The sequence below is a fragment of the Antennarius striatus genome, chromosome 20 (assembly GCF_040054535.1).
Source record: "Antennarius striatus isolate MH-2024 chromosome 20, ASM4005453v1, whole genome shotgun sequence".
In the NCBI taxonomy this organism is placed as follows: Eukaryota; Metazoa; Chordata; class Actinopteri; order Lophiiformes; family Antennariidae; genus Antennarius; species Antennarius striatus.
In genome coordinates, this window is record NC_090795.1 from 13,642,551 (window position 1) to 13,670,064 (window position 27,514).

The window sequence follows — 27,514 nt, forward strand, 5'->3', positions numbered from 1 at the left end:
GCGTTGGTTTAATTTGAATAACAAATTCCAAGTAGTTGCCTATGGATAAAAGAGGACGTCGTGCCGCACATGCGCAGTACGACTTCCTTCTGGGACGATGGAAAGCCAGCTGTGCTGACAGCTGTCCATGGTGCTGAAGCGGACAAAACTCTACGAGGAAATGTCATTTCTCAGTGTAGACGCTGAAACGTGCTAGTAAATGTATCATGATTCAGAAACTCTAGCCAGTAGGATCCTGTAGGGGACGAGGAAACGTGTTTTACGTGCCTTCATCGTAGATATGTTAGTTTTAATATCTCTAAACAGCAATACAGTACCATAAATACAGCTGGATCTGCCTGGCACAGATTGTAATTTAATCATTGTTGGCTGCAAGTGTACGTCAGACCTCGTGGCGCAACGGTAGCGCGTCTGACTCCAGATCAGAAGGTTGCGTGTTCAAATCACGTCGGGGTCAGTTCTTTTCACAGAAGGCATATTGGTTATCTCTGTGTACAAAGACATCAGATGATACCGAGGTCACTTTTCCAGAAACTCCACAGTTTGGAATAATTGATAAGGTCGCTACTAACTTACTGCTGTTTTCGCTGTCTCACTAGAACATCGCCCTGCCCCCAGACCTCAAAGACTACAAAGCCAAAGAAAGACTCATGAAGAGGGGACCAGTCAGAATGGGTTCACTAATCTAGTTTGAAGCACCAACGAAGATCAAACTACAACATAACCAGTTTTAGTAGTTCAAGTGCTTTTACTGTTCAGACTGAACGTCGCAGCAAACCTCCTCCTGACATCCCTCAGTCATTTGGAGATGATGAAGAAGTGAACATCCATGATAACCTGGGAAAACCCTCTTTTGGTTGAAATGTTATTAACAATGCAAGACGATCACAACCAAATTGGGTGAGTGCTGATCCTCCAGGTGTTTGTTTTTATCTTACCCTGCTTTTATTCCCAGTGCTGATTCTTTCCGTTGTCTTTCTCTGTCCTTAAACAGGAAGCATCACCGTTGTCATTGCAATCTTAATCGCTGTAAACAGGCAGAGACAAAGGTCTCCGCCCCCGAGACAGAAGGCTCCACCCCTAAGGCAGAACATATTGCCCCGGAGGCAGAAGTCTCTGACCCCAAGGCAGAATGTCTACCACTAAGGAAGAAGCCATCGCCCCTGAGGCAGAAGTCCCCAACCCTGCAGCAGACATGTCCATTCCCAAGACAGACATGTCTGCTCCTGAGGCAGAAATCTCCACCCCTGAGACAGAAGCCTCTATCCTTGAGGCAGAAGCCATTGCCCCTGAGGCACAATTCTCCACCCCCAAGGCAGAAGTCTTTGCCCCTGAGGAAGACAACTCCACCCCCAAGACAAAAGTGTTCACACCTGAGATTTCAGACTCAGGGGATGGCCACAATGATCTGGAGCTGTACCCTATGTTGGCTGAAATGCCAGAACCAATCCAGGAGGATCACAACCAAACTGGGCGAGTGCTAATGCTCTAGCTTTTTGATTTTATCTTTCCCTGCTTTTATTCCGAGTGCTGATTACATCCTGCGAAGCACATATGTATTGTTATTGTCAGTGTTTGTGTGTTCACCCGTCCATCAGTCCGTCCATCCACCAAATATCTTCACAACCGTTGCAGACAGAAAGATAAAAGAAAAAGCACAGCTCGGGTTGCAAAGGGGATGTAAGTGAGATGATGAACTTGACCTTGAGAAAAGTAGGTCAAGGTCAAATCTGAACTTTTGTACTCATCATGGATTTTTGAAAGGCAGTCATGTGATACCGTATACCCATTCTATTGGCTGATGGCTTCCAGAAGTGCGCTACGTTCTGTGAGTCTCGGACTTCCGTGAGACACAAAAGTGCTTTAAACAGTCGATAAGAGTGTGGGAAAAAGTAAACCAGATACAAGGTGGTTTAATATCAGTATAGGGAGAGTTCATAAACGTTTAAATTATCGTAAATAAGAGAAATAGTTTGTCGCTCTATCGTGGAATTCCTTAATCGCGTGTATTTCCTGGGACTCATTAACCGCAAAGAATGATGGCACACTGTATACCTTTTTAGGTACACATCTCTGAATATCTCTGAGATACAATAACAAAACAAAAAGCAACATTTTCAGGGAGCCAGAGCAACAAAAATGTGTAGGTCACGGTAAAACATTAAATTCAGGGGTGTCACGGGATGTTGCAATTTCTAACAGTCTTGTTCTTTCCATTATCTCTGACCTTAAACAGGAAGCGTCACCGTCGCCGAAAACAGATTTAGAAAAAGGATTCCAGCCCTGTGACAGAAGTCAACACCCCTGAGGTAGAAGTCTTTACCCCTGTGGCAGACGTGTTTGCCCACGAGGCAGTGGTGTCTGCTCCTGAGGCAGAAGTTTTCCTCCTCGAGACAGACATCTCTACCCTTGTAGCAGAAGCCATTGCCCCTGAGCCAGAAGTCTCCATCCCTGAGGCGGAGGCTGTTGCCCCTGAGGCAGAATTCTCTGACAAGGCAGAAGTCTCTGGCCCTGAGGAAGACACCTCCATCCCCAAGACAGAAGTCTTTGCACCTGAGAATTCAGTTTTAGGGGACAACCACAATAATCTGAAGTTGTACCCTCTGTTGGCTGAAAAGGGTGGAACCAATCCAGGAGAATCACAACCAAACTGTGTGAGTGCTGACGCTCCAGGTTTTTGCTTTTATTTTTCCCTGTTTTTATTTCAAGTGCTGATTCTTTCTGTCATCTTTCTCTGACCCTTAAACAGGAAATGTCAGTGTCGAAAAAAGACTGCCAATAAGGTCTCCACCCCCGAGACAGAAGTCACCACCCCCGAGACAGAAGTCTCCACCCCTGAGGAAGAAGCCATTGTCCTTAAGGCAGAAGTTTTCACCCCCAAGGCAGAAGCCTCTGCCCCTGAGGAAGATACCTACACCCCCACAACAGATGCTTTCACACCTGAGACTTCAGTCTCAGGGGACAACTACAATAATCTAGATTTGTATGCTCTGTTGGCTGAAATGGTAGAAGTTATTGCCCCTCAGGCAGAAATCTCCGCCCCCAAGGCATATGTCAACGCTCCCAAGGCCTATGTGTCCGCTCTTGACGCAGAAGTCTTCACCCTCGGGACAGAAATCTCTGCCCTCAAGATAGAAGTCTCTGCCCTCAAGACAGAAGTCTGTGCCCCCCAGGCAGACGTTTCTGCCCCCAAGGCAGACGTGTCGTCTCCTGAGGCAGATTTCTCCACCCCCAAGACAGAAGTCTCTGCCCCTGAGGAAGACACCTACACCCCCAAGACAGAAGTATTTGCACCTGAAACTTCAGTCACACCTTTCCAGAAATACCCTTCTTCTTGGTGGTGCTTTAAAGCGGGGTTAGCGGCTACTACTGTGGTAGGACTGGTTTATGCAGGTTATTACTATTTAACCGAATGAAGAACGGAAGCCGGCAGAAGCTGAAGACGGCAACAGAAGATGACGTCACCACACTTTGAACACAAAAGTTCTAATAAGCACTGAAACCAGGATACTTTCAAACTGGCTTTATTGTCAGCTGGTCTAACACGCCTGTTCCTGCGGTCTCTATGTAACATCTCACCCAATGCTCTTCTTCCATGATCTCTCTGCAGCTGTTTCCAACAGGCCATTCCTAAGTTTACTGTCCCACCATGAGAACAAAGGCTGTAGGTCATTTTTTGTGTAATTCTATTTGATAATTAGTGCTGATATAATTTTCACTTCTGTCAAGTGAAATTGGTCTAAGCCATGATGCTCCAGATAGGCTGAGATTTGTGATATTTGAGGTTGTAGCCATCAAATCTTGATTTAACTTGTTTATAAAAAGTAAACGTTTCAAGTCTGCAGTCTTTACCTGACATTTTGTGGTTTGAACTATTTTTAAGTTCCTTAGACTCTAACATTACTGATGATTGACACAAGATGATGTTTCATTCTTCAGAATTATGAATTCAAAATGAAGGAACATATCTGACTAATCAAACCAGTACAACAAGCAAACACATGTTTCTATTCAACATGATGATTTTAACAGGGGACACTACTTAATGTTTATTTGTATCTCAACACGGTATGAACAAAACCAACATGTGTGCTGCTTCTGGTAAGTGCAAATGACCTCACGTAAATAATTATAATTTACCAGCGGGGGTCAGGTCAAAGCCTTTAATGTTCATACTGTACAATCACCCATACAGTGTACTCTCCTTTGTTCACTCCATTTCCTCTGATTCACGGTTCTTTGCCCTTGTTACAGGTACCCATTTACTTATTTACCTTCTTACTTATGGAGAGATAAACGCAATTATAACATAAATATGCAGTACATACTGTATCTATATATTTATATATAAAACTCTTCTGTCACACCTACAGCACACCTCACCACTGTCCAGACTTCCTCATACAATACCACAGTTCCTCTCTGGGCACCCTGTCATAAGCTTTCTCCAGGTCTACAAAAACACAATGCAGCTCCCTCTGGCCTTCTCTGTACTTCTCTATCAACATGCTCAAAGCAAATATTGCATCTGTAGTACTCTTTTTTGGCATGAAACCATACTGCTGCTCACAAATACTCACTTCTGCCCTTAGTCTAGCTTCAACTACTCTTTCCCATAGCTTCATTGTATGGCTCATCAGCTTTATTCCTCTGTAGTTGCCACAACTCTGCACATCTCCCTTGTTCTTAAAAATGGGCACCAGCACACTTCTCCTCCATTCCTCAGGCATCTTCTCACTATCTGAGATACTGTTGAACAACCCAGTCCGAAACTCTACTGTCACCTCTCCTAGACACTTCCAGACCTCTACAGGTATATCATCAGGACCAATGGCCTTTCCACTCTTCATCCTCTTCAATGATCTTCACTTCATCCTGCCTAATCTTTGCTACATCCTGGTCCACAACAGCCACCTTTTCTAGTCTTTGTTCTCTCATTTTCCTTGTTCATCAACTCTTCAAAGTACTCTTTCCATCTTCCCATCACACTACTGGCACCTGTCAATACTCTTCCATCCCTATCCTTAATCACCCTAACCTGCTGCATGTCCTTCCCATCTCTGTGTCTCTGTCTTGCCAATCTGTATAGATCAGTCTCTCCCTCCTTACTGTCCAACCTAGCATACGAGTCATTTAAAGCCCCTTGTTTGGCCTTTGCTACCTCTACTTTCACCTTACGCTGCATCTCAGGATGGAACGGGTGGAGGAAAGTGTCAGGTGTGATGCGTGATAGAAGAGTTTCAGCTAAAACGAAAAGAAAGGTGTACAAAACTGTGGTGAGACCAGAGATGTTGTTTGGTCCAGAGACAGTGCCAATGAGGAAAGGACAGGAGGCAGAGCTGGAGGTAGCAGAGATGAAGATGCTAAGGTTCTCTTTGGGGAGTGACCAGGAAGGATAGGATCAGGAGTGAAAACATCAGAGGGACAGCACATGTTAGAAGTTTTGGAGATTAAGTTAGAGAGGCCAGACTGAGATGGTTTGGACATCTCCAGAGGAGACAAACATAAATTAACCCCATCCTCAACAATAACATTAAAGGGCATTTTAATTTGTAACTGCCCAACAAATTTAATAACCCCGCTATAACAGCCCCCGAGCTCTCCTTCACTGACTTTCCACTTCTCTCTCCTCCCACGTCAGCCATGTCGGATTCCCCACAACCACCACCAACAGGACCAGAGGGGGAACCCAGGGGACCCTTGTCCCACCCCATCATCCCTTTCCTCTCCCTTCCCCTCCCTCACCCATAGCCCATTGTTCCCCCTTGTCCCCCCCATCCTCCTTCCACACCCCTCTCTCCATCTCATCCCTCCTTCCCCCTTCCGTTAGCATCTCCTCCCCCCACCCTCACCTACACCAATGTAACTCTATCTCTTCTTCTCCTCTCCCTCCCACAGACACACCGGGCGTCCAGCCTAAACCTATCACGCATCTAGCTTCAAACACCCCACTATACAAATTGACAGTTTCTCCAGCGCTACCTTTCAACACATCACTTGCATCTTAAAGAAACTTCCACCACAAACCAACCCCCACACCTTCATTACTTCGGCTGACCTTAACAACTGCCTTCAGGAGCAGATGCCAACCACCATCTGGAAAAAACTGCAACAGTTGTTAAGGACAGCCGAATCCATCTTCCCCTCCGCCACCATCTATATTCCTGTGGTCAATTTCCCCCACCAATTAACCCCCCCCCCACTCCATTGGCAAAATCTTATTAAAAAACTAAACCAAATAATTACCAATAAATGTACGTCTCACTGAACCCTTCACTTTTTCAGATTGTGGACCCGGACCTCGTTCACTGGACCCCCTAAACCACTTCCACCATTTTCCAGTACTGGTGCAACCAGTTAAATTTCCAGTCGAGGGTAAGAGTGCAACCACGACACCCCATCTTTCCAACCCACACTCCAATGTTTTGAATCTTTGTTCTACTTTCCAACTCACACCCGAAATTCAACAGTTATTAGAGAAAGGACTTACCTTCATTCCCACTCCACACCCTTCCTCCCGACCGAACTGCCGAGGGGACCTCCACCTATTTCATAGATGCCTTCTTTTAATGGATCATTTTGGGACATCAGACATGCAGGAACTGGTGCCGTTTGTCGGGCCTTCCACGTGGGAACCAAACCCGGACTTGGCATCCCCAGACCACCGTGACCTGGTGGATGCCAATCTCCGCTCACTTTATCCACACCCAACATCACACAGGCACAACAACAGATTATCAAACAATTATCAACCAGCACACACATAGTTATTAAACCAGCGGACAAAGACGGCCAAATAGTACTACAAGATCTCAATACCCACATCCTGGAAGCACACCATCAACTCGACAATCAAAATTATTATAAAAAATTGGAACAATCATTACAAAAAGAAACACAAACAATCACCCGAAACATCATATCAGAGCTTTACACCAAAAAACACATTACGTACAAACAAAAAACCTACCTCTCCCACCTGCACCCCAGCTATATTAAGGACACCTACACTTTCGTTCACCGTCCTCTTTTCAATAGACATTGACTCTTTATATACAAACAGAAACCCACCTGCTCCACTGTAATTAAGAACATCTTCCTCCATCACCCCGACCCCTCTCGACCCGACTCTGCCATACTACGACTCCTAGAAATAACCCTCAGCCGGAACAATTTCTCTTTTAATAACCAGCACTACCTCCAGGTCTGTGGCTGTGCGATGGGAAGGAAATATTCCATTTTACCCAAGCCCGCTACATTTTTAACCCATTCAGTTGTGCTGGTTTCAACCTCTGGCAGGCCCCCACACCCCACACTGTGAACACTAACAGATGTCGGGCCTGCCAGACACTGTACATTGGGGAAACCAAAAATGCCATATTTTTTACGTATTAAACAGCAGTTTTATATTAGGAATAGCGGAGCAAGAGTTAACTTTTTATACAACCATTTTAAAAATCCATGGCACCACAAAGTCCAGAGCCTGGGGATTGAGAGCGACAGTTGCTGGTCCCTCACGCAACGGCGTGCAGCAGACAGACGCTGGATCCACAAACTGGACACGATCTAACCCCACGGCCTGAATGAAAAATTCAGTTAAACATTCATTTCATTTCATTTTCTCTTTTAGGTTCCACAATAACTCAAAAACAAATTTAATTTCTTTCCCCATCCCCAAGCAACCCAATTCCTACTTAACCCTGTCCTTTTTTAAAAAAATCCCCCCCACCCCGTTTTTTCTGTTCCCAACTTATTTTTGTTTTTATTTCCATTTTCTCTCCATATTTTCTTAAGTTAACAATAAATAAGTATTAAATAATGAATGTCGATGGTTAATTATATTAATTAATTATAATTTGTCCATTTTTATTTATGACATTTCCAGCCTTTACAGAAATATACGAGTACATTTTCTTAGATCTTGTGTTATGCATGTTGGTTTATAGTCAGTGGTGTTGCATGTGCGGAACACTGTGTACCTCATTCCTACAGCAGTTGCCTGTCCTCAGATTCAAGTCATACGAACGACCCAGTGAAGAAGTCAAAGTCAGTTTTATTGTCAAGTGTGCCATATATATACGACATACAGCACAGATGAAATTGCAGTTAACAAAGACATAAAACCCTTGAGAGTTCACAAAGGGGGAGGATGTTAAAAATGAAATAAAGTATGAAAAGATTGACTTGTGCTTAAATAGCACTTCTCAAATCTAAGATTATCTGTCCTGTCTGTGCCAAGATCTGAGCTGAGGTCAGGGAACTTCAACATTCAGTATAATATTCTTGTAATGTTAATACAAGCCCTGGGAAAAATTCATGTAGTCACCACTGTTGGAGGCCATTCATTTGATTCTTTAGTGTTTTGTTAAAAAAAAATAAAAAAATCTAAAACCGTATTACAGACCTGCCACAAAGCTATCATTATTCAAAATGCCAACTTTCTAGCTTTCAAGAACATTAAACAAAAATTGTTGTAAGCAGTCACTATTGCATTTCTTTCTAAATCAAGCACATTAAAAAACTGCAATCATTGAATTCTGCAGAAAATATCGTGGAGTCATGGGGCGACACACTGGTGCAGTGGGTAGCACTGTCGCCACGCAGCAAGGCAGTTTGGGGTTCGGGTCCCACTCTCTGCACAGTTTACATGTTCTCCCCGTGTCTATGTGGGTTCTCTCCGGGTTCTCCGCCTTCCTCCCACCTCCAGGTTAATTGACCAGTCCCAAATTGACTGTAGGTATGAGTGTGTGCGTTCATGGTTGTCTGTGTCTTTGTGTGGCTCTGTGGTGCACTGGCGTCGCACCCGGAGTTTACCCCGCCTCACACCCTAAACCAGCTTGGATAAGCTCCAGCTCTCCGTAACCGTAAGCGGGTAAAGGGGCAACAAAAGATGGATGGATGGATAATCAAACCACACACTACACCATTATCACTTTGTTGTAACACGTCTGGCTTTTATAATTGCTTGATGTCTGATGCTTGGACTTAACAAGTGAAAAAGTCTATTTTTCATTAATCTTATTTCAGCTGTCTCTTATAAATGTTTGCAGATTAGGGCTATTCATGGAACGTTTTCTTCCATTTCCACAAGAAATATTCAAATGGATGCCAGGACATTTTATGTCTTTCTTGAAGGAATGATGTTGTCATCACCAAACATCCTCTCAATTAATTGAATAAGCATATTGTCCAAAACTGTGATGTTGACTTGTGCATTTATTGAAGCTGACGCCTGGCTTTAGCCTCACTCCTTTCCCTGACATGCTGCCCCAGATCATCAATGACAGCAAAATTAACACGTTTTCTTTAGGCAGTCATCTTCACAAATTTTATTGGTATGTCATCATGCCCAAATGCAGATTTACAATTCATCACTGAATATCACTTTGCTAGTCTTCAAGTATTAAGAATGTGTATAAATCCCGTTTCCTGTAGACAGACCCCAATTTCTGACTATTTGTTTTAATACATATTACTTTCAATTTTTCTTCGACATTTTCTTTATGTCATTATTTTTTTTTCCCAAGTCTGAAGGTTGTCATTTTAAATGACAACCTTCAGACATTTTAAATAATTTTGTAGTATGTCTGATTTATTTCATTCATCTTCAGCACGCTGTTCATCCACTGTTGTGGGTCACGGGATTGCCGGAGCCTATCCCAGCGGACACGGGGAGAACATGCAAGTTCTGCGTTGAGCCACCGGGTTATTTACCATCCAACAAAACTATAAAATACAAGCAGTTCAAAATCACTGCTTTTATTGTTTAAAAAGGAAAAAAAAAACTAATGTGGACTTGTCTCGTCCCTGTGCTGCACTAAAGACGTGACTTGGGGCCACGCAGGTCTCTCCTCCTCATGCGATTCTGCTGCCGTGCCAGCAGGTTACACTACAGCACCAGCTGTGATCATGTCACTCAACGTGAGTAGGCTGGACGCTCCTGACGTTCAATTTTATGTCCACAACGTCATCACCGATTGACTATTGCATAATTGGCGATCATGTCAAGCAGCTCCTAATCTTTTAATCTTATGTCAGTCTGGCAGCGACCAACCAAAGCCTTCATGCGGCCATCGGTCACCACAGTTTCAAAATAAACATCTAAAGTTGGTCAGAACAAATGTCAACATTTGTATCTGCCCGTCATTACGCAGAAAAGTATGGCACGATACGTATTTTAAAAATAGACAAAATTGCCATGCAGTATATCGCTTATTATTATTTCATCATGTTCTTCAAAACAGCCGCCCACTTGAACCGGAACCGTTTACGTATTTACAAGATGCATTTAAGTGCTGCCCGAATATATGTAAATTATACAGGCGTCCGTATCACCCACTCTTTTTTGTAGACGAGACAATCCCAATCTAACACTTGCAGTATGTTTTCCCCTAAAATATTTTCAGCTTTTCAATACATACAATAAGTCCTTCAAAAAAATTCTGACAAATTACCATTTTAAATTTGATAAAAATGTAATTAATGCACTCAGTTTTGATTTTTGTATATCGTTTACAGCAACCGGTATTCTATTTGTGTCGAAAGTGTAAGCTATCTTTTATATAAGGCTACCTTTTTTAAATCTGTAACTTCACGTAATGCACATGAACGCACCACGACAGCGGATGTAGCGGCGGCAGTCTTCAGACAGCAACCATGTAGCGCTGAGGGCCAAAATATCTCCCTTTAACCAGCTGTAGGATAACGCCATTACTGTCATTCATGTCGGCCTACATTCACGGGGTATTGAAAGTGTTTGTGAAGGAAACCGGACCACTTGACGGACATAACAAGACGAGGGAGGCGAGTGAGAAACCGAAGCTTGTGGCTCTATCTGCCCTCGCCTGCTTTGGAAGGGGACGTAGAGCTACTCTTCGGAGCTATTTGCCCTACCGGGGTGTTTTATCGCCGTGTTAAATGACCGCACTTGTGCAGGTAAGGGTATTACAGACGAGGGGAACGGGTGTGTAGCACCAAAGGATCCTGTGGTTTGCGCTTTTGGCACCATCCTGGTCTGGATATCCTCGTCACCGCCCCATTTTTTTCTCCCGTGACGCTAACGGGAGCCAGGAGAGGGCTGAAGACACACTGGTGGCTGTGGGCTAGATCCGAGATCTCCTCATCCGGATCATGGGGAATACCACCTCCTGCTGCGTGTCGTCCAGCCCCAAACACCGGAGGAACAACCACTCCAGGCTAGAGACGTACCGGCCGGAGCCGGAGCTGAGCCGGGAGGACACGGGCTGCAACCTCCAGCACATCAGCGACAGAGAGAACCTGGACGGTAAGACGTCCCCTCCGCTCGGACGGTAGAAGGACGGGTTGTAGATCAGCTGACTGACTGGAGAGCAGCCCGGTGCTTGAGAGAACTACAACACCACAGCTCCAATACTCACTACCACATGTGCTCAAGTATTTTCAGCTTAATGTACTTAAAGTTCCAACAGTTGAAGTACTGTGGGATTTCATGACAGTGTTACACAGTAATAGATTTGTACTGGAGCACAATTGTAGTGTTATAAGTGGTCAAAGAAGAAATAGATTCAGTAGGCCGTTTAAATCACTCCAACATTGATTGATTGATTGAACATTTAAAAAAAATGGATGCAACAAGAGCGTTTTATTCAGATATAATTTAAAATAAATGTGTGCGTGCTTGTCTGTGTCTCCGTGGCTCCGCGGTGCTCTGGTAGTTCCCCCTGCTTCACGCCCTCAGCTGGGATTGGCTCCAGCCCCCCGCGACCTGCTACAGCGGATGAAGCGGTTGAGGATGAATGAATGAATGTGTCCTAAAAAAGATAGGCCCAGCTAAACATTATTGCCTTAAAATCAGAAATTTCTGTTCAAGAGAAAATATTACATGAAAATATAGAAAAAGGAAAGTGTCAGATGAGAAGACAAAGTAACAAAGGGTTATGTAGGATCTCACTATTGGGTGAACATACGACATTCAAGCATCCTGCAGACAACGGCTTGGATTGAATGTTGCTCTTGATAGTACGGTATTACACTTTGTGGATTGCACATTATGTAATATGATTGACAAATAGTCCGTTTGAGTAGCTAGGAAGTACAGCGTATTCAATATGAATTTTACAGATGCTCAGGAGTTACACAAAAACCTCAAGGCATCGATCAGAAGATAACTTTGTTGGATCGTATTATTTATAAAGCTGTAACTGTAGTGGAATAAAGAGAATGTGGTGAAATGTAGTTGATTCTACATATAAATAAGTTGTAACACCCTCACATCGAAAAATGATTACAACAAAGTCAGATGCAAAGTCTATCAAGTCATTTATGCCAGATAAATACCTGAAGTTTGCTATTTACCTTCTATTCTTAATGCTTGATACTGACTATGTACAGGATGGTGTTACCATCGGCGTCAGCTTTGGACCGTCTATAAATTCCTGTATAACCTGATTGTTGTTTTTTTCTCCCACCAAGTCCAGAGGGAGTCTGCTGATGCAATGCATGATTCTGAGCTTATGTCACTTTCACCATGTGTCTGTGTGTGAATGAATGCATAATGTTTGGACAATGTGATGAAGGGCAAGTGTGAATTTGTGTTCCAGTGGGATGTGAGGTGATAATGATGGGACAGAGTATGTGGCAGGATTCAGTTCCTGAAGAGGAAATGACTGGCCTCACGTTCCTTTGCTCATTGAAACAAAGCCTTGTTTCATGATGTGTTGTTATTGGTGACAAACTAGCTTTTAAATCTGTTATTTACCCAGACAAATGACGTTTCAGCAAAGAAATTCTTCTCCATCCTTAAAAAATAATTCATAAGGATTCCATCAGGATGTAATAATGTCATATTGTGTGTCACTGACTTGAAAAAATGGCCACCTGGTGATTAGTAAGGAACTGAGAAGAAGAGAGACAGAGAGAATGCTGGGAAGAAAATCATTCTAGCATCTAACAACTGTAAGTAAATTACCAGAAACACTTGAGGAAAATATGAAACATTAACAGGAACTAACTAATCCTGATGTTGGTGGATTTTCAAACTGAGTTAAAACTGCGTTAATATTTTACAGAATAGTGGATAGTAGATAGACAAACACTTGGCATACTGATTCATGCTACAGCTGGGAAGCTTAGAGTAAAGCATATAGACTCCGGGTTTCCAAACTGTTTCAGCTGAAAGACACATACAGACAAATATATGAAAGGCTTGTCGAATGTTAGAGTTAATATTTACAGTATCAGTCAAATGGTGGTGAATCATGTCTGATAATTCAATATTCAAAATAAAAAAGAAAGCATTTTTCCTTTAATGGATTTTCATTTATTTTGTTGCTGAAAGAGTTAACAGGACATTTTCAAAATAGTAGCCTGTGATTGGTTCTTAGACGGAATGGAGACGCCCCTTCACAACCTGTAGAAAGAGGGAATTAAGGGAACAAGGAGGTGTATTTAAGTCATGCACATAAGTTGTTGGTATTACTAACATTTGTTGGAAAATCAACTTGGAACTAAAATTAAAGAGAATTGGGGATTTTCAATGTATGAATGAGTAATGTATGTTTGACATGTATGATGGGACAGCGTTGTACTTAGCAGGAGCAGTGATGTACTTTGGACTGAAGGATAGCAGGTCTGGAGTCAGTTTGGTGGTGGAGATGTGAAGGACATCACAGACATGGCTGTCAGTCATTTTGATTCTTGATCTGCTTTTGCTCAGAGTGAACAGAGAAACTGTTTGCTCACTTATGATTGTTGAGCTGAACAGACTCATCATTCCTTTTGCTGGGCATTGGATCAGAGGAAACAAGTTCCTTCTCCAAGCTCCGGTAGAAGTTGGGTAGGGAGAGAGGCTGATGTTGCACCTTCAGAGAATAATCACACTGCATCTTGATAAGTTCTAATTGCACACTGTCTTTCACTTTCTGTGCATCCATAAGGAGTCGAGAACAGCCTGATTTCTTTCTCAATGACAGAGAAATCTTTGAAGCGTTGACTGAATTTTGTCAGTAGAAATATAACCACAGACACATATTTCTCCTTTTAGAGGGAAGTTTGACCTCTGGAAAAGCAAACTTAACTTCTGAGAGCGTGTGTAACATTGAAATTACGTAAGTTATCAAGTTTCTATGACTTAAGAGAGGTGCTGTTAAATGAAGTCACAATCTCAATACCTCATAGCTGGTTATGGTAGAATTCATTACATTGTATTACTACCGAAAAAATACTGTTGTTGACTTTGTAAACAAGCTGCCATTTATTTACCTCTCTTGGCTTATGTCAAGTAGATCTAATGTTTTATTTTATAGTGTTGATGTAAATTTTACTCATCATGACTGCAATAGTATTTTCGAAAATCGAACTGACATACTTCTACTTGAATTCTAGATAGAAATATTCATATTCTCACCGTTTCTGATATTTTCTGTGGTCACTTTCTGTCTTACTTTTCTTTGATTCCACCATCTTTGGCCGGTCAGCCTCACTAGATCCCCCGCTGTGCGGACTTGGCTCTAGCTGTACGATCTGCGGCATCAGCAACTTTGCAGTTGTTAGACCCGGCATGGAGCAGGTCAAACATGGTTTAATCAATAGTTTTAATGTGTTGTTATACTAAAGCTGAAAAGTGATTTTGCATCAATAGCTCTTTCATCTGATCTCATCTGGATGGGTTGTAGAACCCCTCCCAGCATGTCCTGGGTTCTACCCAAGGGTGTCCTCTGAGTTAGATGTGCCTGAAACACAGCTATGGGACATCCAAATTTGATTTCTGAACTACTCTTATTCGCCATTTTTGAATTGTGATTTTTTTTTTTTTTGCCAAAATCTCCCACATTTGCTGATTGCAGCATTTCTCATCTTGGAATTTGTTAAGTTATTTATTTGATTATTTTTTTGTGATCAATTGTTTGGTTTGTGGAAGGGAGAAACACACTTCACTGCAAGTTTTACAGATTGCCACACCTTCATCCAGGAAAGTAGGATTCTTTCTTGAACCGTATTGATAATAATTAATGTTCCTTACCTGATGTTTAATATTAACTGCAAATATCATTTAAAATATTGTCACTGTATGTACCGGTAAATTTTTGCATTGATAAAAGATCAAATTGATGAGTGAATCACCAACATAAAGCTTTTCATTGTTTCTCTGTTGTTTGAAATATGGACCATTCGGATTCGGTACGTGAAGGCAGACACTTAAAGCTATGCAAGATCAATTTCACACGCTGTTGCATTCTGCAAGCGCTGTAGCATGGAACAACTCTGCCGGTCCTGGTTTTAATAACTGAGCCTGTCAGACGCTCAATGCATCACCATGTCTGTGAAACTTCATCACCTCTTCTCTTTGCTTATCACTTTCTTTTTTCTTCCTGGGAGGGTGCAGGTACAACAAAACAAATTCCTCCATGGACATCATGTTTATCCGCTAAAAGGCCTAGAAATGTTCACAATTATTTTTTGTCCAACAGGGCCGTGCACTGTGTGTTTAGTTTGCATACTTACGTGAGCCCTGTTGCTGCACACAAACTAAATCAGATAATGCAAAATAAGGTAGAAAAGAACTAGTTACAGACTAGTTTTTAGAGTTTGTCATCAGCTGGACCTCTGATGTCGTTCCAAGTGGCTTGAGACCACCGCAGCAGCTTGATGCAAACAATTGAACACATAGGAAAGGCTCACATACGGGATGTTATGTCCACATCTGGCTGTGGCAATGAGATGGAAGAGCTCTTTCAATACAGCATTCAGACGTGCAGGAAGTGAAGATAGTTAGTGCACCCTCCCAGATATTTTGAGCAGTAAACAGAAATGCATAGGGATATGGTGTATCTGAAAGCATGAGGAAACAGTCACCCCCTCTGTCTATCAATCGTGATCATTTCGTAAAGCAGAAGTGTGATTGGAATCTAACTCTTTCATTACGCTTGTTTTGGTTTTTCAAATACAGAGAGAATAACTGGCATAAATGTCGGGAGACTCTTTATTGAAAATAATTGAAATGATATATTGCCTTCACTTGTATTTTTATTTCAGCATTCTTCGTAGTTCTGAACTTTATTTCAATGTTTATTTACGAATATTTGTGTATTTCTTACGTACTATTTATCAGTGACTGATCACAACATCAGGTGAGGTGCACGTAGAGAAGGATTCTTGTCGGGGATAAATGCTTGTCAAGATGATCACAACCAACGTAGTGCCACACATGAAACAGGAGGGGCTGGACTACGATCAATACATTTAAGGGAGGAAAACTGGAATGTGACTCACATTGTCTTTCAGAGCACGTGGGATTGTTAGTAGAGTATGGGGAGATCGCTAGTTAATCAATCACAGGCATTTTTTCCCCCAGATGAAGCCCAGCATGGCACTCTGGGAGCTGGTGTTGTGTGTTTGTGCGTGGCAGCCTGGCTACGACGAGCATGTGATTGGAAAAAAAATCTGCCGTAACAACTGCTGACCGTGGTGACGACACACAGTGTTGTTTTCACAAACGGAACACAGAGAGCTCATTGAACGGCCTTTGTCAAAGTAGGAGAGGGTCTCTCAAGAAGCCCCTTTCATGAGTCAGTGTGATGTGACATGCCTAAATAACTGTGCTCTGTGTGTGCGTGTGTGTGTGTGTGTGTGTTCTCATCATAACGCATAAGCCAGTCTGGTGAAGATGCTAAAACGTGATGCTTCTTTTCTATCTGTTTGTTCATCCTGTTGTACTGTTAAAGGTGAATTCCACTGGAATCAGTTCTATCAGGGCCACATTCATCACTTATAAAGATGTGTCTGCAGTGACAGACATGCAGGTGTAAATGGTAGTTAAGTTTTATGGTTGCTATCATTATACAGGCTAAGTAATCAGTCCCTAAAGTGAGGAAGTTATGCATGAAATAGTCCGGTTCTCTGGCTGCTGGTGGCTCACATGATCCGGAGCAGATTCCTCTGTTGAGATTCTTCCCACTCTATAAGCATTCAGTGTGTAAAGGTAAGGATGTGTTTCCTGTAGTCTGGAAATGGTCTTTTTCGGAATGTAACAATGGCAGCTTTACCAGCATTAAGTATTTAGTCATGTTCAATAAAGATAAATCTAGTTTTTGGTTTCCCAGCCTGTCAACTGGAAACGCTAAAAGGCAGAGGCTACTTCAACTGCTTTTTCTCTCAGCTTGTTGTAAAAGGTTGTTTAATCAGCCCAGTGGATGTCAGAGAAGGCACAGAGGTTCTGTTTCTCCATAGCTGTAAAAGTCATCTACAGTTAGAGACACACACAGGTGTTAGAATGAATGTATTTCACAGCAAACTGTTCGCCTTGATGTTAGTGTTGTGAAGCCTGTAAGGGTTATTTCTCCACTTTACAAGGAGGGGATTCTCCTGTCATGCATCCCTCTCCAGATGCATGGCAGGAGTGAAACTTATGAAACATACGTGATTGGTTCACCTCTGTCCTTTTAACACCTCCATCTTGTCACAGCTTCAGTTGTGAGGCTGAGATTTGCCGTGGAGGTCCAGCATTTCTCATTTTGCAAACCTGTGATTGCTCAAGTACTTGGATGGGTTTTCTGGTTGAAGTGTTTTTTCCACAATTTGATTAGAAAATATATCTGTGTTTTACTGCTGCACATAATATCAACATAAAGCTACACCTATAAGCCATTTTTGATGTCTTTGACATTCAAGAGAGAAAGGAAATGAGACAGAAAGATTTCTCAGCCTGTTTGGACTCTACTTAACTCAGACATCTGTAAATGAGCCACGACTCCAGGCCCAGCACCCAACCCTGTCTCATCAGGTTTAATTTCTGAAACACACACACACACATATTGATGAGACTTGCTTGCAGGCTAATTGAAATCTGGACATGGATTATTCATGCCTGGTTGATGAGCCTGGGGAGTCTCTGAACTATAAATTCCAGACGAGCTGACCGAGATGTACGGTGTATGAAGCGCATTCCTTCTGATTGTTGCAGAGATGGAGAATTAAGATTGAAGTAATTACAATAGATGAATCTATTATGCAGAGATGATCAATCATTCAAGAGGAAACAGAATTTTCACCATGTCCATATTTGGGAGGGCTATAAATTTATTCTCTCCATTGGAACTATTCTGGCTTTTTTTTTCTGACAAGGTTTCAGAGGTTGTGTCAGCTAAGAAATCTGAATGAATCTATAATTTTATAAACATTGGTAGATCAGTATGACAAGCTGGTCTTTGGTGACGTTGTGTTGAGGTTTCTTCTCTTCCCATTACAGTTTGCAGAGTTCTACACGGTGTAGTCCCTCCACATTCACTGGGTTATCTTATCGAGCCAGGTGGACCCTTGAACAGGAGTACCTTGAGGTACAAGGCACTTGACATGAGTTATTTGAAATACGAGCCATTGCTCTGTCCATAGTTTTGTTTGACATCTGAGTGAAAATCAGAGATACGTGCCGTGCTTCAGGACACCACCACTAGTTTTGGATGGATACAGCATCAGCTGGGACCGGATCTCGTTCTTTACCACCTGATGGTGGATCAAACAACATCAGCTGAGACTGGATCTTGTTCTTGTTCATGGTAAAGACGTAGCTCATGTTTTCTCGTGACTTTTACCAGGCTGGAATGAAATAAAAGGATTTTACTTATTTTAAATGGGCAACATTTGTTTGACTTAGGAGCACAAATAAAAAACATGTTTCAGTGCAGAAGGTCACTTTCTCCCACTTTACTCTAGAACCAATTTAAGTTCAGGTTTCGGGTATGACTTGATTGCCTTCCTGGTTCCTGAGTCTGAAGCAGTTTGTTTACATGGTCGGGTCAGTGGGAGGTGAAATGTAGCTTAGCTCCACACAAGCGTAGATTCCAATCAGCTGTGGGACAGGACACCCGTTTGAATACTGCAGTTTGTCTGCGCTGGTCAGGAAGTAGAATCGACTCTGTGTTTGGTTTTATATTTCGAAGGTTGACCAAAGTATCTTTAATAAATGCAGGGGCTTCAACCATGGTGTCGCATTGAACATGCTGGGTTGGTTGTTGTTTGGACCTGAGCAGCTGCAGCAACTAAACTAGGAGAGTAAGTGGAAGTATGCGCTTGAATGCGAACCTGCATGTACAAACAGCTGTAGCTGCATTAAAATGCAGGGAGCGGAAGTGATTGTGAAAGCTTGCATCACGTCTGCTGACGTGAGTTTATAAAAACAATTCATCTGCTTATTTTGTTCTGTCGAATGCCAGAAGGTTTCAAAAGGGAATTGGAAATGATTTCTATTCAAAACAAATTAAGTGAGAAAATCATGTTGTAATGGCCCCCATGGAGGCAGACTTGTGATTTTCTGAACTGTATCATGTAGAGGAGAATGTTTGTTACAGCCATTTATCTCTTTATAATACTTGTACACCTCATATGCACTCTCTGGGATGAAATCCTAGACATCATTTCAAACTAATGCTGCTCTTTAAAGCATAAACAGGAAGTCTGGCTGAATCTGCGGTTGATCATATGATTAAGGTTGTCATTGTGTGATTACTTTTAACCAGTGGATTTTCTTTCTTCTTGTTTGTATGCTAGACATATGAAAAGGAATGATAAAACCCTCAGGAGGTCAACCACAGGCTTTCTCTCAAAGTAATGAAACACTGGCAGCTTGGGGATGGACAGTAGATCATATGTGTGGTCTGTGTTGATGAGTTGCAAAGGGTGAATTATATAAAGTTGTGTGACAAAGTTGTGTTACCGTAGAACTGTTGAGTGAAGAATTACAAGTCAGTAAATCTGATCTTATGAGACGCAGATCCAGCTCACTAAAATGTCCATGTTTGAGTTCAAGAAAATTGGCTGCAGCATTTTAGATACTTAAATCAGAAATCAGCTCACATAATACAATCTTTTGTGCTGCTTTCAGCCTCTTGCACACTTGTGAGTGGGGCTCAGCGTCAATTAGACCTGATGTTTGGGAGCTCAAGTGATTATTTGAACACAGCTGTCTGTAGGCCTCTAGCATTACACACACGTTTGTCCAGCAGTCAGGGAAATTGTAATATGGAATTCAGGCACAACGGTGTGATGTGCGGAGCTAGAGGTAGTTAGGGGGATTTAGAGTGTCTCACAGGGTCAGTAACTGTTAAAAGATTATGACAGGGAAACACTGGTTTAATACTACGCTTTTCATTGTTGTAATTCTAGTTCAAAAATCCACCTTCTGTTTATTTTCATCCCAAAGTATGAAAGATTTTTGATTATTTCTCATCATTTATAAAATCCATTGTTATTCTGTGTATTTTGGCCTGTCTGTGTTGATCTATAAATTTGTGATCGTGCCTGCAGCCATTGAGGAATGCATGCATGCTATTCTATGTTTGTATGTGTACATATGATGCGTGGTAATGTCAGCACAGACAGAGGAGAGCTCAGTCCAGATGGCTGTCCTATCTCCTCGACTCCTTCCACAGCTCGACAGCAGTGAAGCTGGCGGAGAGGCCTGGGTTTCACAAGGCGCCATGAGAAGAGTGTAGGTTGTAGGATGTGTCATAGTTGAACAGGTTTGATTGCTCATGTAAACACTTTTTATCAGCTTCATAATACCTTAGGGATGAAACAGTAAAACCATACAGTTGTAATAGGAACCTGTAATAGCAGATGAACCAGGGGCGTAGCCTGGCTCCACTGGGAAATGTGAAATCCAGCAAGCTACATTACACAACCCCTCACCCAACCATCACCAATACAAATCCTCCTAAACTTGCGATCAGTTTAAGATGCCGCATTTCAGTGTTCCTGGGTGTACTTTCAGCACCTCTGCCACTCCAGCATCCACCTGTAGACTCACTTTTAATGAGGTGATTTACTCATCATTCCCCAATATCTCTAAACGTATCTGTGGGAAGTGATGAGATTCAAACTTCCTCAGATAAAGTAGCACCCAAGCATGTAGGACAGCCTTTGTTGACAGAAATGATGTGAACTCACTGCCTGAACTGTGGTATTGTTAAAAAAAGAGTATGCATGCTGCTTCTAGTTACACAAACGCATGCACGCAAGCACGCACGCACGCGTGCGCACACACACACACACACACACACACACACACACACACACACACACACACACACACACACACACACACACACTGTTTGTGCCATCCTCACAACCTTCTCAAATTAATCAGGTACCCTATTAATGCTGATGCATTAATAGTTAAGTGAGCACAGCTGTACAGAACTGAAGTGCCTGGATTAAAACCTGAATTCCTCAGAGCTTATGTTTGAGGTAAAGCTCCATTGTTTTGTCATTGTGGATAAATAATCTTCTTATCATCATAAATTAATCCATTGCCTAATGCAGCAGTTTGTCATTGATTGTGAGATTATCCCAGGGTGTAGCAGATTAATGCTCAGATCCAGGCCCCAGCAAAATGGGTCCAATGGTGCCTATGTGCTAGGTAATGTTGCTGTAATTCCATTCTATTGTAATTTACATATGTACCCATGGGAGCACAGCTAATGATGCATAGGTAGATTACTCTGCAGGGTACTAGCCTCATACATCAAGCTTTCAGGCACAGAAATATTTCCAGACGTTTCTCCCAGATGTACCGATTCTAACTGAAATTGCGTGTACTTACATCATGTCTTTATTTTTAAGCCTTCCAGTGATGTTTTTCCACCTAATTGGCCATCTTTTCCACATGTGCCAGCTGGCAAACCATGTTGCCGAAGCATACTGTAATTGTTGCCAAACATCCTGATAAAGAAACCAAAACCTCTGCTCTGTGTTGATGCATTTGTGTGAGAGCACATACCTTGTATATCTAGTTCAATATGCAACTGATCAGTGAAGATACCTTGAATAACAATAAGATTTAATGTGGCATTTTAAAACACATTCATTTACTGCTACCTCTGTGGTTGCAGGGTTCTTTGAAGCTGTTATTTTCCACTTCTTTAGCAACCATTCTGGTATTTAATTTAAGTTACACTGGCCTGTCCTACTGGCAATGTGTGCCCTCAATCCTCTCCACACAGTGTTCTGCCAAATTGTACAATCACAGATTTATGGGCTGATGCCAGAGATACCGCAGATGTCAGAATAGAACCCTTATCCTTGCTTTCATTTTGTTTAAAATGATCACATTTCTTGTAATGATCTATGGAAAGTATTAGAATAAGAGAAGAGGAAGACTTCTCTTAATTGCTATTAGAAAGATGCTTGGCATCAGACAGTGCTATGGAGTCTGAATAGTCTTCACATTATAAACCTCAGCACTAGTTATTACAGTCTAGCACACAAGCAGACAGGAGAGCTAGAGAAACATAGATCGGCCAATGTAAAGAAAGAAAGAAAAAGATGGCCAGCCTGTCTTAGTCTTTGATGGGCTTTCCTTTCAAGCTAACTGTTGCCTAGTTACAGAGGATGGAGCAGAGGATGTAAGGATTGGATGGGAGAGAAAGTAGGAGGATGGGTTTAAGGCTGTCAGCGGAATGCAGATAAATGGAACCTCTCCTACCCCCTAATATCCCCTATTTGCTGCTATGTGTCGCTCCTGACTCGTGACTCTCTCGCTCTCTTTGTCGGCAATACCACTCAGGCATGTTATGCCTTCCGGAGATAAGTTATCGTTTTTTGAAATATAGCGTCTTACAATCAGTTCATTCAACGTAGGAGAAATACTGATCATTTCCAATAAAAGGGTGAACAAGTCAATCAGTTAATAATAATTACAATAATGAGAATTAGTAGTTGGAGACCACTGGTATAGGGGTAACGGGAGACAATGACCCGAAGTATGTTACGGACATCCGGTCTAGTCTGCAGTTTGGTTTTCTTTACGGTCATTGCAGAAAATCCCACTTCACAAAGACCGGAAGTTGGAAAGGGAAGCAGGGTTTTCGATACTTTTTGGGCGATCTCAGGATAATCTGCCTTGACTTAAATCCAGAACACTGGCACAGTTGTGGGCGCTTAATTTAGGGGTAATGACTGGTAATCTGTCAACTGACTGAGACCTGTCAAGAGGGACAGACGCATGCATACGTCTGTGCGTCATTTCAAAATCTGTGCGTCTGTACGTCACTTTTCAAAATAAAAAATCTTTAGACTGGTAATCAATACAAAAAACAAAGTCAAAAGTTCTATGTCACCCGGTACCTATTGTCCAGCGACCCGGTATCGGGTCGTGACCCGGTGGTTGGGAACCACTGACATATACGGACGTAACAGAGAATTGGGTAATTTTTCAAAAGAAAACATCTTTCAGACTCTGAAATAAATATAACCCAAGTAATGTAAATTATTGTTTCTTTCTATGAGGCCCAGTACCAAATGACTCACAGACCAGTACCGGTCTGCGGCTCGGGGGTTGGGGACACCTGCTCATAACTGTCTTCACGCTCTTTGATTGGCCACTCACACACAGCGCCCGCCTCTCTCTATAGAGACTGCAGCCAGAGCAGAGCTGTCGCGGCCCCACTCTTGCACACACACACAGACATTGACTGATCTCTCTGTGCGTGGCTTCACGGTGGCTCATGTTGCTCTCCTTAGGTTTTCTTCAGCTTGCCTCTATTTCGGTCTATTTAAGGTTACTTGGTTTCTTGTTTAGTTTTGTTACACATACGCGGTGTATTAGACCAGACAGAGCTGAAAACTGCTCGTGTTGCATCGGTCACCGCCCCCACTCTAGTCGTTTTTTGGTTTTTTTACCTGCTTGCTCTTAGTTTGACACTTTCACGATTCAGTTCAAATTATGTAGTGTGTAGATATTTTAACTGTTACATAGCATGCACATACACTAAAAATTAGAAAGTTGTGTTGAGTATGACAATTCAATGCATACTTTGTAGTTCATAATTTCCTATTGCATGTGTTGTATTCATTAATGCACTTCATGTTCTGAGTTTTAAAAAAAACCTGTTTTGTAAATGGTTCCTTCGCTATTGTGATCAAAAACATTGAATCTCAATACTCAGGGTGTTCTGTAAATATTCATTCATACACTTAAGAATATTCATGTTTTCAGTTCATTGAAAACTTGTTCTGTAAGTAGTTCTTTTACTTTTGTGATCAAAAACATTGATTTGAATCTCAATTTTGAGGCTGTTAGTTTAAAAATAGTTTTAAAATAAAAAATAAATATAGCAACTTCTGATCAATCCACATCAATTTCAGACTTAAAATAATGTAGTGATTTAAGCCTCACCCTTTTCTGGTCAAACCACACCCACTTCCGTTTTAAGTCCCGCCAATTCCGAGTACAGATACAGATACGGATAAAGATAATTTAGATGGTTGAACAGATAGAGATACAGATAGTGGTGTACTTGCTCATCCCTAGTTAAAAGGTTAATTGTTTTCTTTGAAAATCCTACTATTGTTTGTTTTTGATATGTGAATCCCTTTTTGCGTGAATCTCTTTTGGATTTATGTGACAACGTGATTATCTTGTAATTTGGCTTTTATGAATAAACGTGATGGTGGCACGGTGGCGCAGTGGGTGGCGCTGCCGCCGCACGACAAGGCTGGTCCGGGTTCGAGTCTGGTTCTGTGTGGAGTTTGCATGTTCACCCCGTGTCTGCACAGCTTCTCTCCGGGTTCTCCGACTTTCTCCCACCTCCAGAAACATTTGCTTCAGGCTAATTGGCCGTTCCAAATTGCCCGTAATGTGTGAGTGTGAGCGTGCATGGTTGTTTGTCATTGTGTGGCTCCGCGGCACACTGGCGACACGCTCGGAGTTTGCCCCACCTCACTCCCAGTGCCAGCTGGGATAGGCTCCAGCTACCGGTGAACCGCGCAAGCGGATGAAGCGGGCAGGAAGAGGAATGAATGAATAAAAGTCATTTTAAAAATCAAAATTAAAATCAAGTATCCCTATCTCTCACATATACAAAATAAAAATATGAAACACAAGCCGCAGCTTAGAACATTTGCAGAAAATAATACTTTTCCTTTTTCACAATGTTTTAAGGTTGTTAACTTTTATGTGATCCAAAAAAGTTTGTAAAATATTTTCTTGGTGTGGTTAACAACCTGCCAATTTACAGAGTATTTACAGCTAGAACAGATAGTTGATGAATCAGTTCATTCACTGAAAAAAGTTCATTATTAATTTTGATATTCAAACAACTCGCATAAAAATGATATATATTAGCAGTGACATGTTTCATAGTGCAAACGGTAAACTGTTAATCTTTGGTTTGTGGTTTGTTGTTCAGACCAGAATGGCTCCATCCTTCACCCTGACACTCATGTATTATATTTTAATTTTGAAGTATGTCAATTTTTTTCCCTCATAATTGAACAGTATCAGGGTATGTAGATATGGGACCTACCATATTCCCAACACACAGATGTTTCTTTTGAAGAAAGACTTTTATTCCTGGAAATCATCAGATGTAGAACAATCAGTGTTTAAGGCTTTCATTGCAGGAGAAACTTGAAAGCTTAGTGCCATTTAGGATTATTCTTTTTTTTTTCTTCTCAGCAAACAGATATATTTTACATTTAAAATGTTGTAATTAAACTCCCTTCGACTTGTCCCATAAGGGGTTGCCACAGTGTGTCATCCTTTTTCCATTTCTAAATGAATGCCTATATTTGTTTGGCAAAGTCTTTCACACCGGATGCAGTTCCTGCCTCTACCCTCTGCATTCATCCACGCTTGGGACCAGCCTACAGTTGGCACATGCGAAGTATGCCCTCTACTACTGAGCTACATCCCTGAATAGTGTTGAAATTTGTAATTAAATGTTGATAATGCAGCAAAGCTTCTGTTTGTACTTATGTTTTCAGAAACGTTTTGATTCCCTATCCATCCTCTGTCCTGTTATTCACTGCCTCGTGATTTTACCTGTTGGACATCAACATTTCTTTCTAGCTTGTATTGAAAGGTGTGACTAGAAAACCTTTTTGTGACTCATACCCTTTGCTGTGTGTGTGCTCTGCCTCCTGATCTGCCTTCTTTCTACTGGAAAAAATTCTCATCCCTTTACTCCTTTGTGAATTTTCATTTCAGCTTCATCTTATGACAGCCATCTGTCAAGTGTAACACCAATCAATAGCAGTGCTCCACAGCTAACTTATTAGTATACATGACCAGCACTGCTGCTGTGGAACGTTGCCGTGATGGATTGTTGGATTTTTAGATGCTTTATCATCGCCCTGCAACACATAGCTGCAAGGCTTTCCTTTCATGTTGCTCTAAAGTCCTTTTCTTCATGTGAGCTGAGGATGACTCCTGTCGAAGGAAGATGCAGGAACCCCGGCAGACAGGGGTGTGTTTGATAATGTGTCCATGAAACTTTCACCTTCTGCTGATGTATTGGTGGGGAAAGACTGTCTGAAACCTGTCTTAACTCTCCATAAGTGTTTTTAGTCATGGTGACACAAATTTATGGAGGGCAATATTAGTTGGTTCACCATGTTGTTTGATCCCCAACTGAAAATCAATTGAAAAAAACCAAACTTTCTTTTTACCATAGAATTGAAACTTTTTCAAAATCAGTGACTCACTTTTTGTGTTTGGCGCGGAGTAAAAATAGTTGGGTTGCTTGAATTATTGTTTTTTCCAACCAGAAAAGATTTCCTGAGTGTGAACAGGTTGGGCTTTCCTATTTAATTGCCTATCCAAGTTATAATTTTTAACAGTGCAGCTTCAGTGTTCTCCCTCTTATCACATCGACTGTTCAAATGAAAACACAATGACTCCATTGTTGCGTGACAGAGCGATAAAAGCCAGAGCTTTCAGGGTTAGTCCTACAGCAGAGTTCATGAAACAAGCCCAAACTTCCTCTTCTTTGTGAAGTGTGCTCCAAGGCGAGTCTATCGCACCAACAGAGCCAGCACCTCAGTCACTGATGATGCCCAATGAGTGTTAACTGCTGTGCCTGTGCCTTCTCTTTTAGATCTCACACTTTCTCTCTGTCTCTCTGCACAAACACTCACACGGGAGTGTTATCTCAACCGACTCATGGCAGCATGTGATGCAGCAGAATTAAAGTTTGCCCTGCGACAAGTGTCAAATGGAAGAGTTTGTGTCCTTGCTGCTCCAAACTGCAGCCAGGGGGTTGCTTAACTCAAGAAAGTAGTTAAATGAGTGAGGTTCTAGGCAGGCTGCTGGGTGAAGAATTCAGAGAAAGCCTTCTGTAAAAGCTGATCCCTATTTAGTGTTTGGGTCAATAGATCTAAAGATCCTCAACCAACTCACGGCAGGGTCTAAACCTGAACGCATCATTTCACAAGCACAACTCGATTGTTGCAGGAAGTGTATTCAGCATCACATAGTGTTAAACACATTGTTCCCTCTTGTATTTGTACGCTTGTTTCATCACAAGACGTGCTGGGTGCTTCTTATCTCCAACATGTGGGCGGACTCTTTTATAATAGCGCGCTGCTGACAGCTGGGCAGTACCATGCTGCGCCATCTGGATCCCCTCCGGCTGGCCTTTCAGCAAGTCAGTCATAAACCGGCAGAGGTTCTTCCTGTCTGGGCCAATGCTGCACCCCTTAGGACAGACACACACAATCCATTGACTGGTGCCGTAACACTCAGCCACATGAAAGACATGTT

The 27,514-nt window shown here is 42.0% G+C and overlaps 1 protein-coding gene and 1 non-coding gene across 6 annotated transcripts in view; both read left to right on the forward strand.

The window, feature by feature from the left end:
• The first annotated feature begins 385 nt into the window (after window positions 1-385).
• On the forward strand, window positions 386-457 carry trnaw-cca (transfer RNA tryptophan (anticodon CCA)). The gene has a single exon. It is a non-coding gene; the product is annotated as a tRNA-Trp (tRNA).
• A 10,162-nt stretch (window positions 458-10,619) lies between these two features.
• Window positions 10,620-27,514, forward strand: part of ccny (cyclin Y) — a 33,019-nt gene continuing 16,124 nt past the window's right edge. For 4 of the 5 annotated variants that reach the window (XR_011039041.1, XM_068343946.1, XM_068343945.1 and 1 more), the window contains exon 1: window positions 10,620-11,284. Coding sequence is in view for 4 of the 5 variants with exons in the window: in XM_068343946.1 (XP_068200047.1) it covers window positions 11,131-11,284 (154 nt within the window). In the remaining variant the exon portion in view is untranslated. The remainder of the gene's footprint in view (window positions 11,285-27,514) is intronic. The other variant, XM_068343944.1, reaches the window with a different exon arrangement.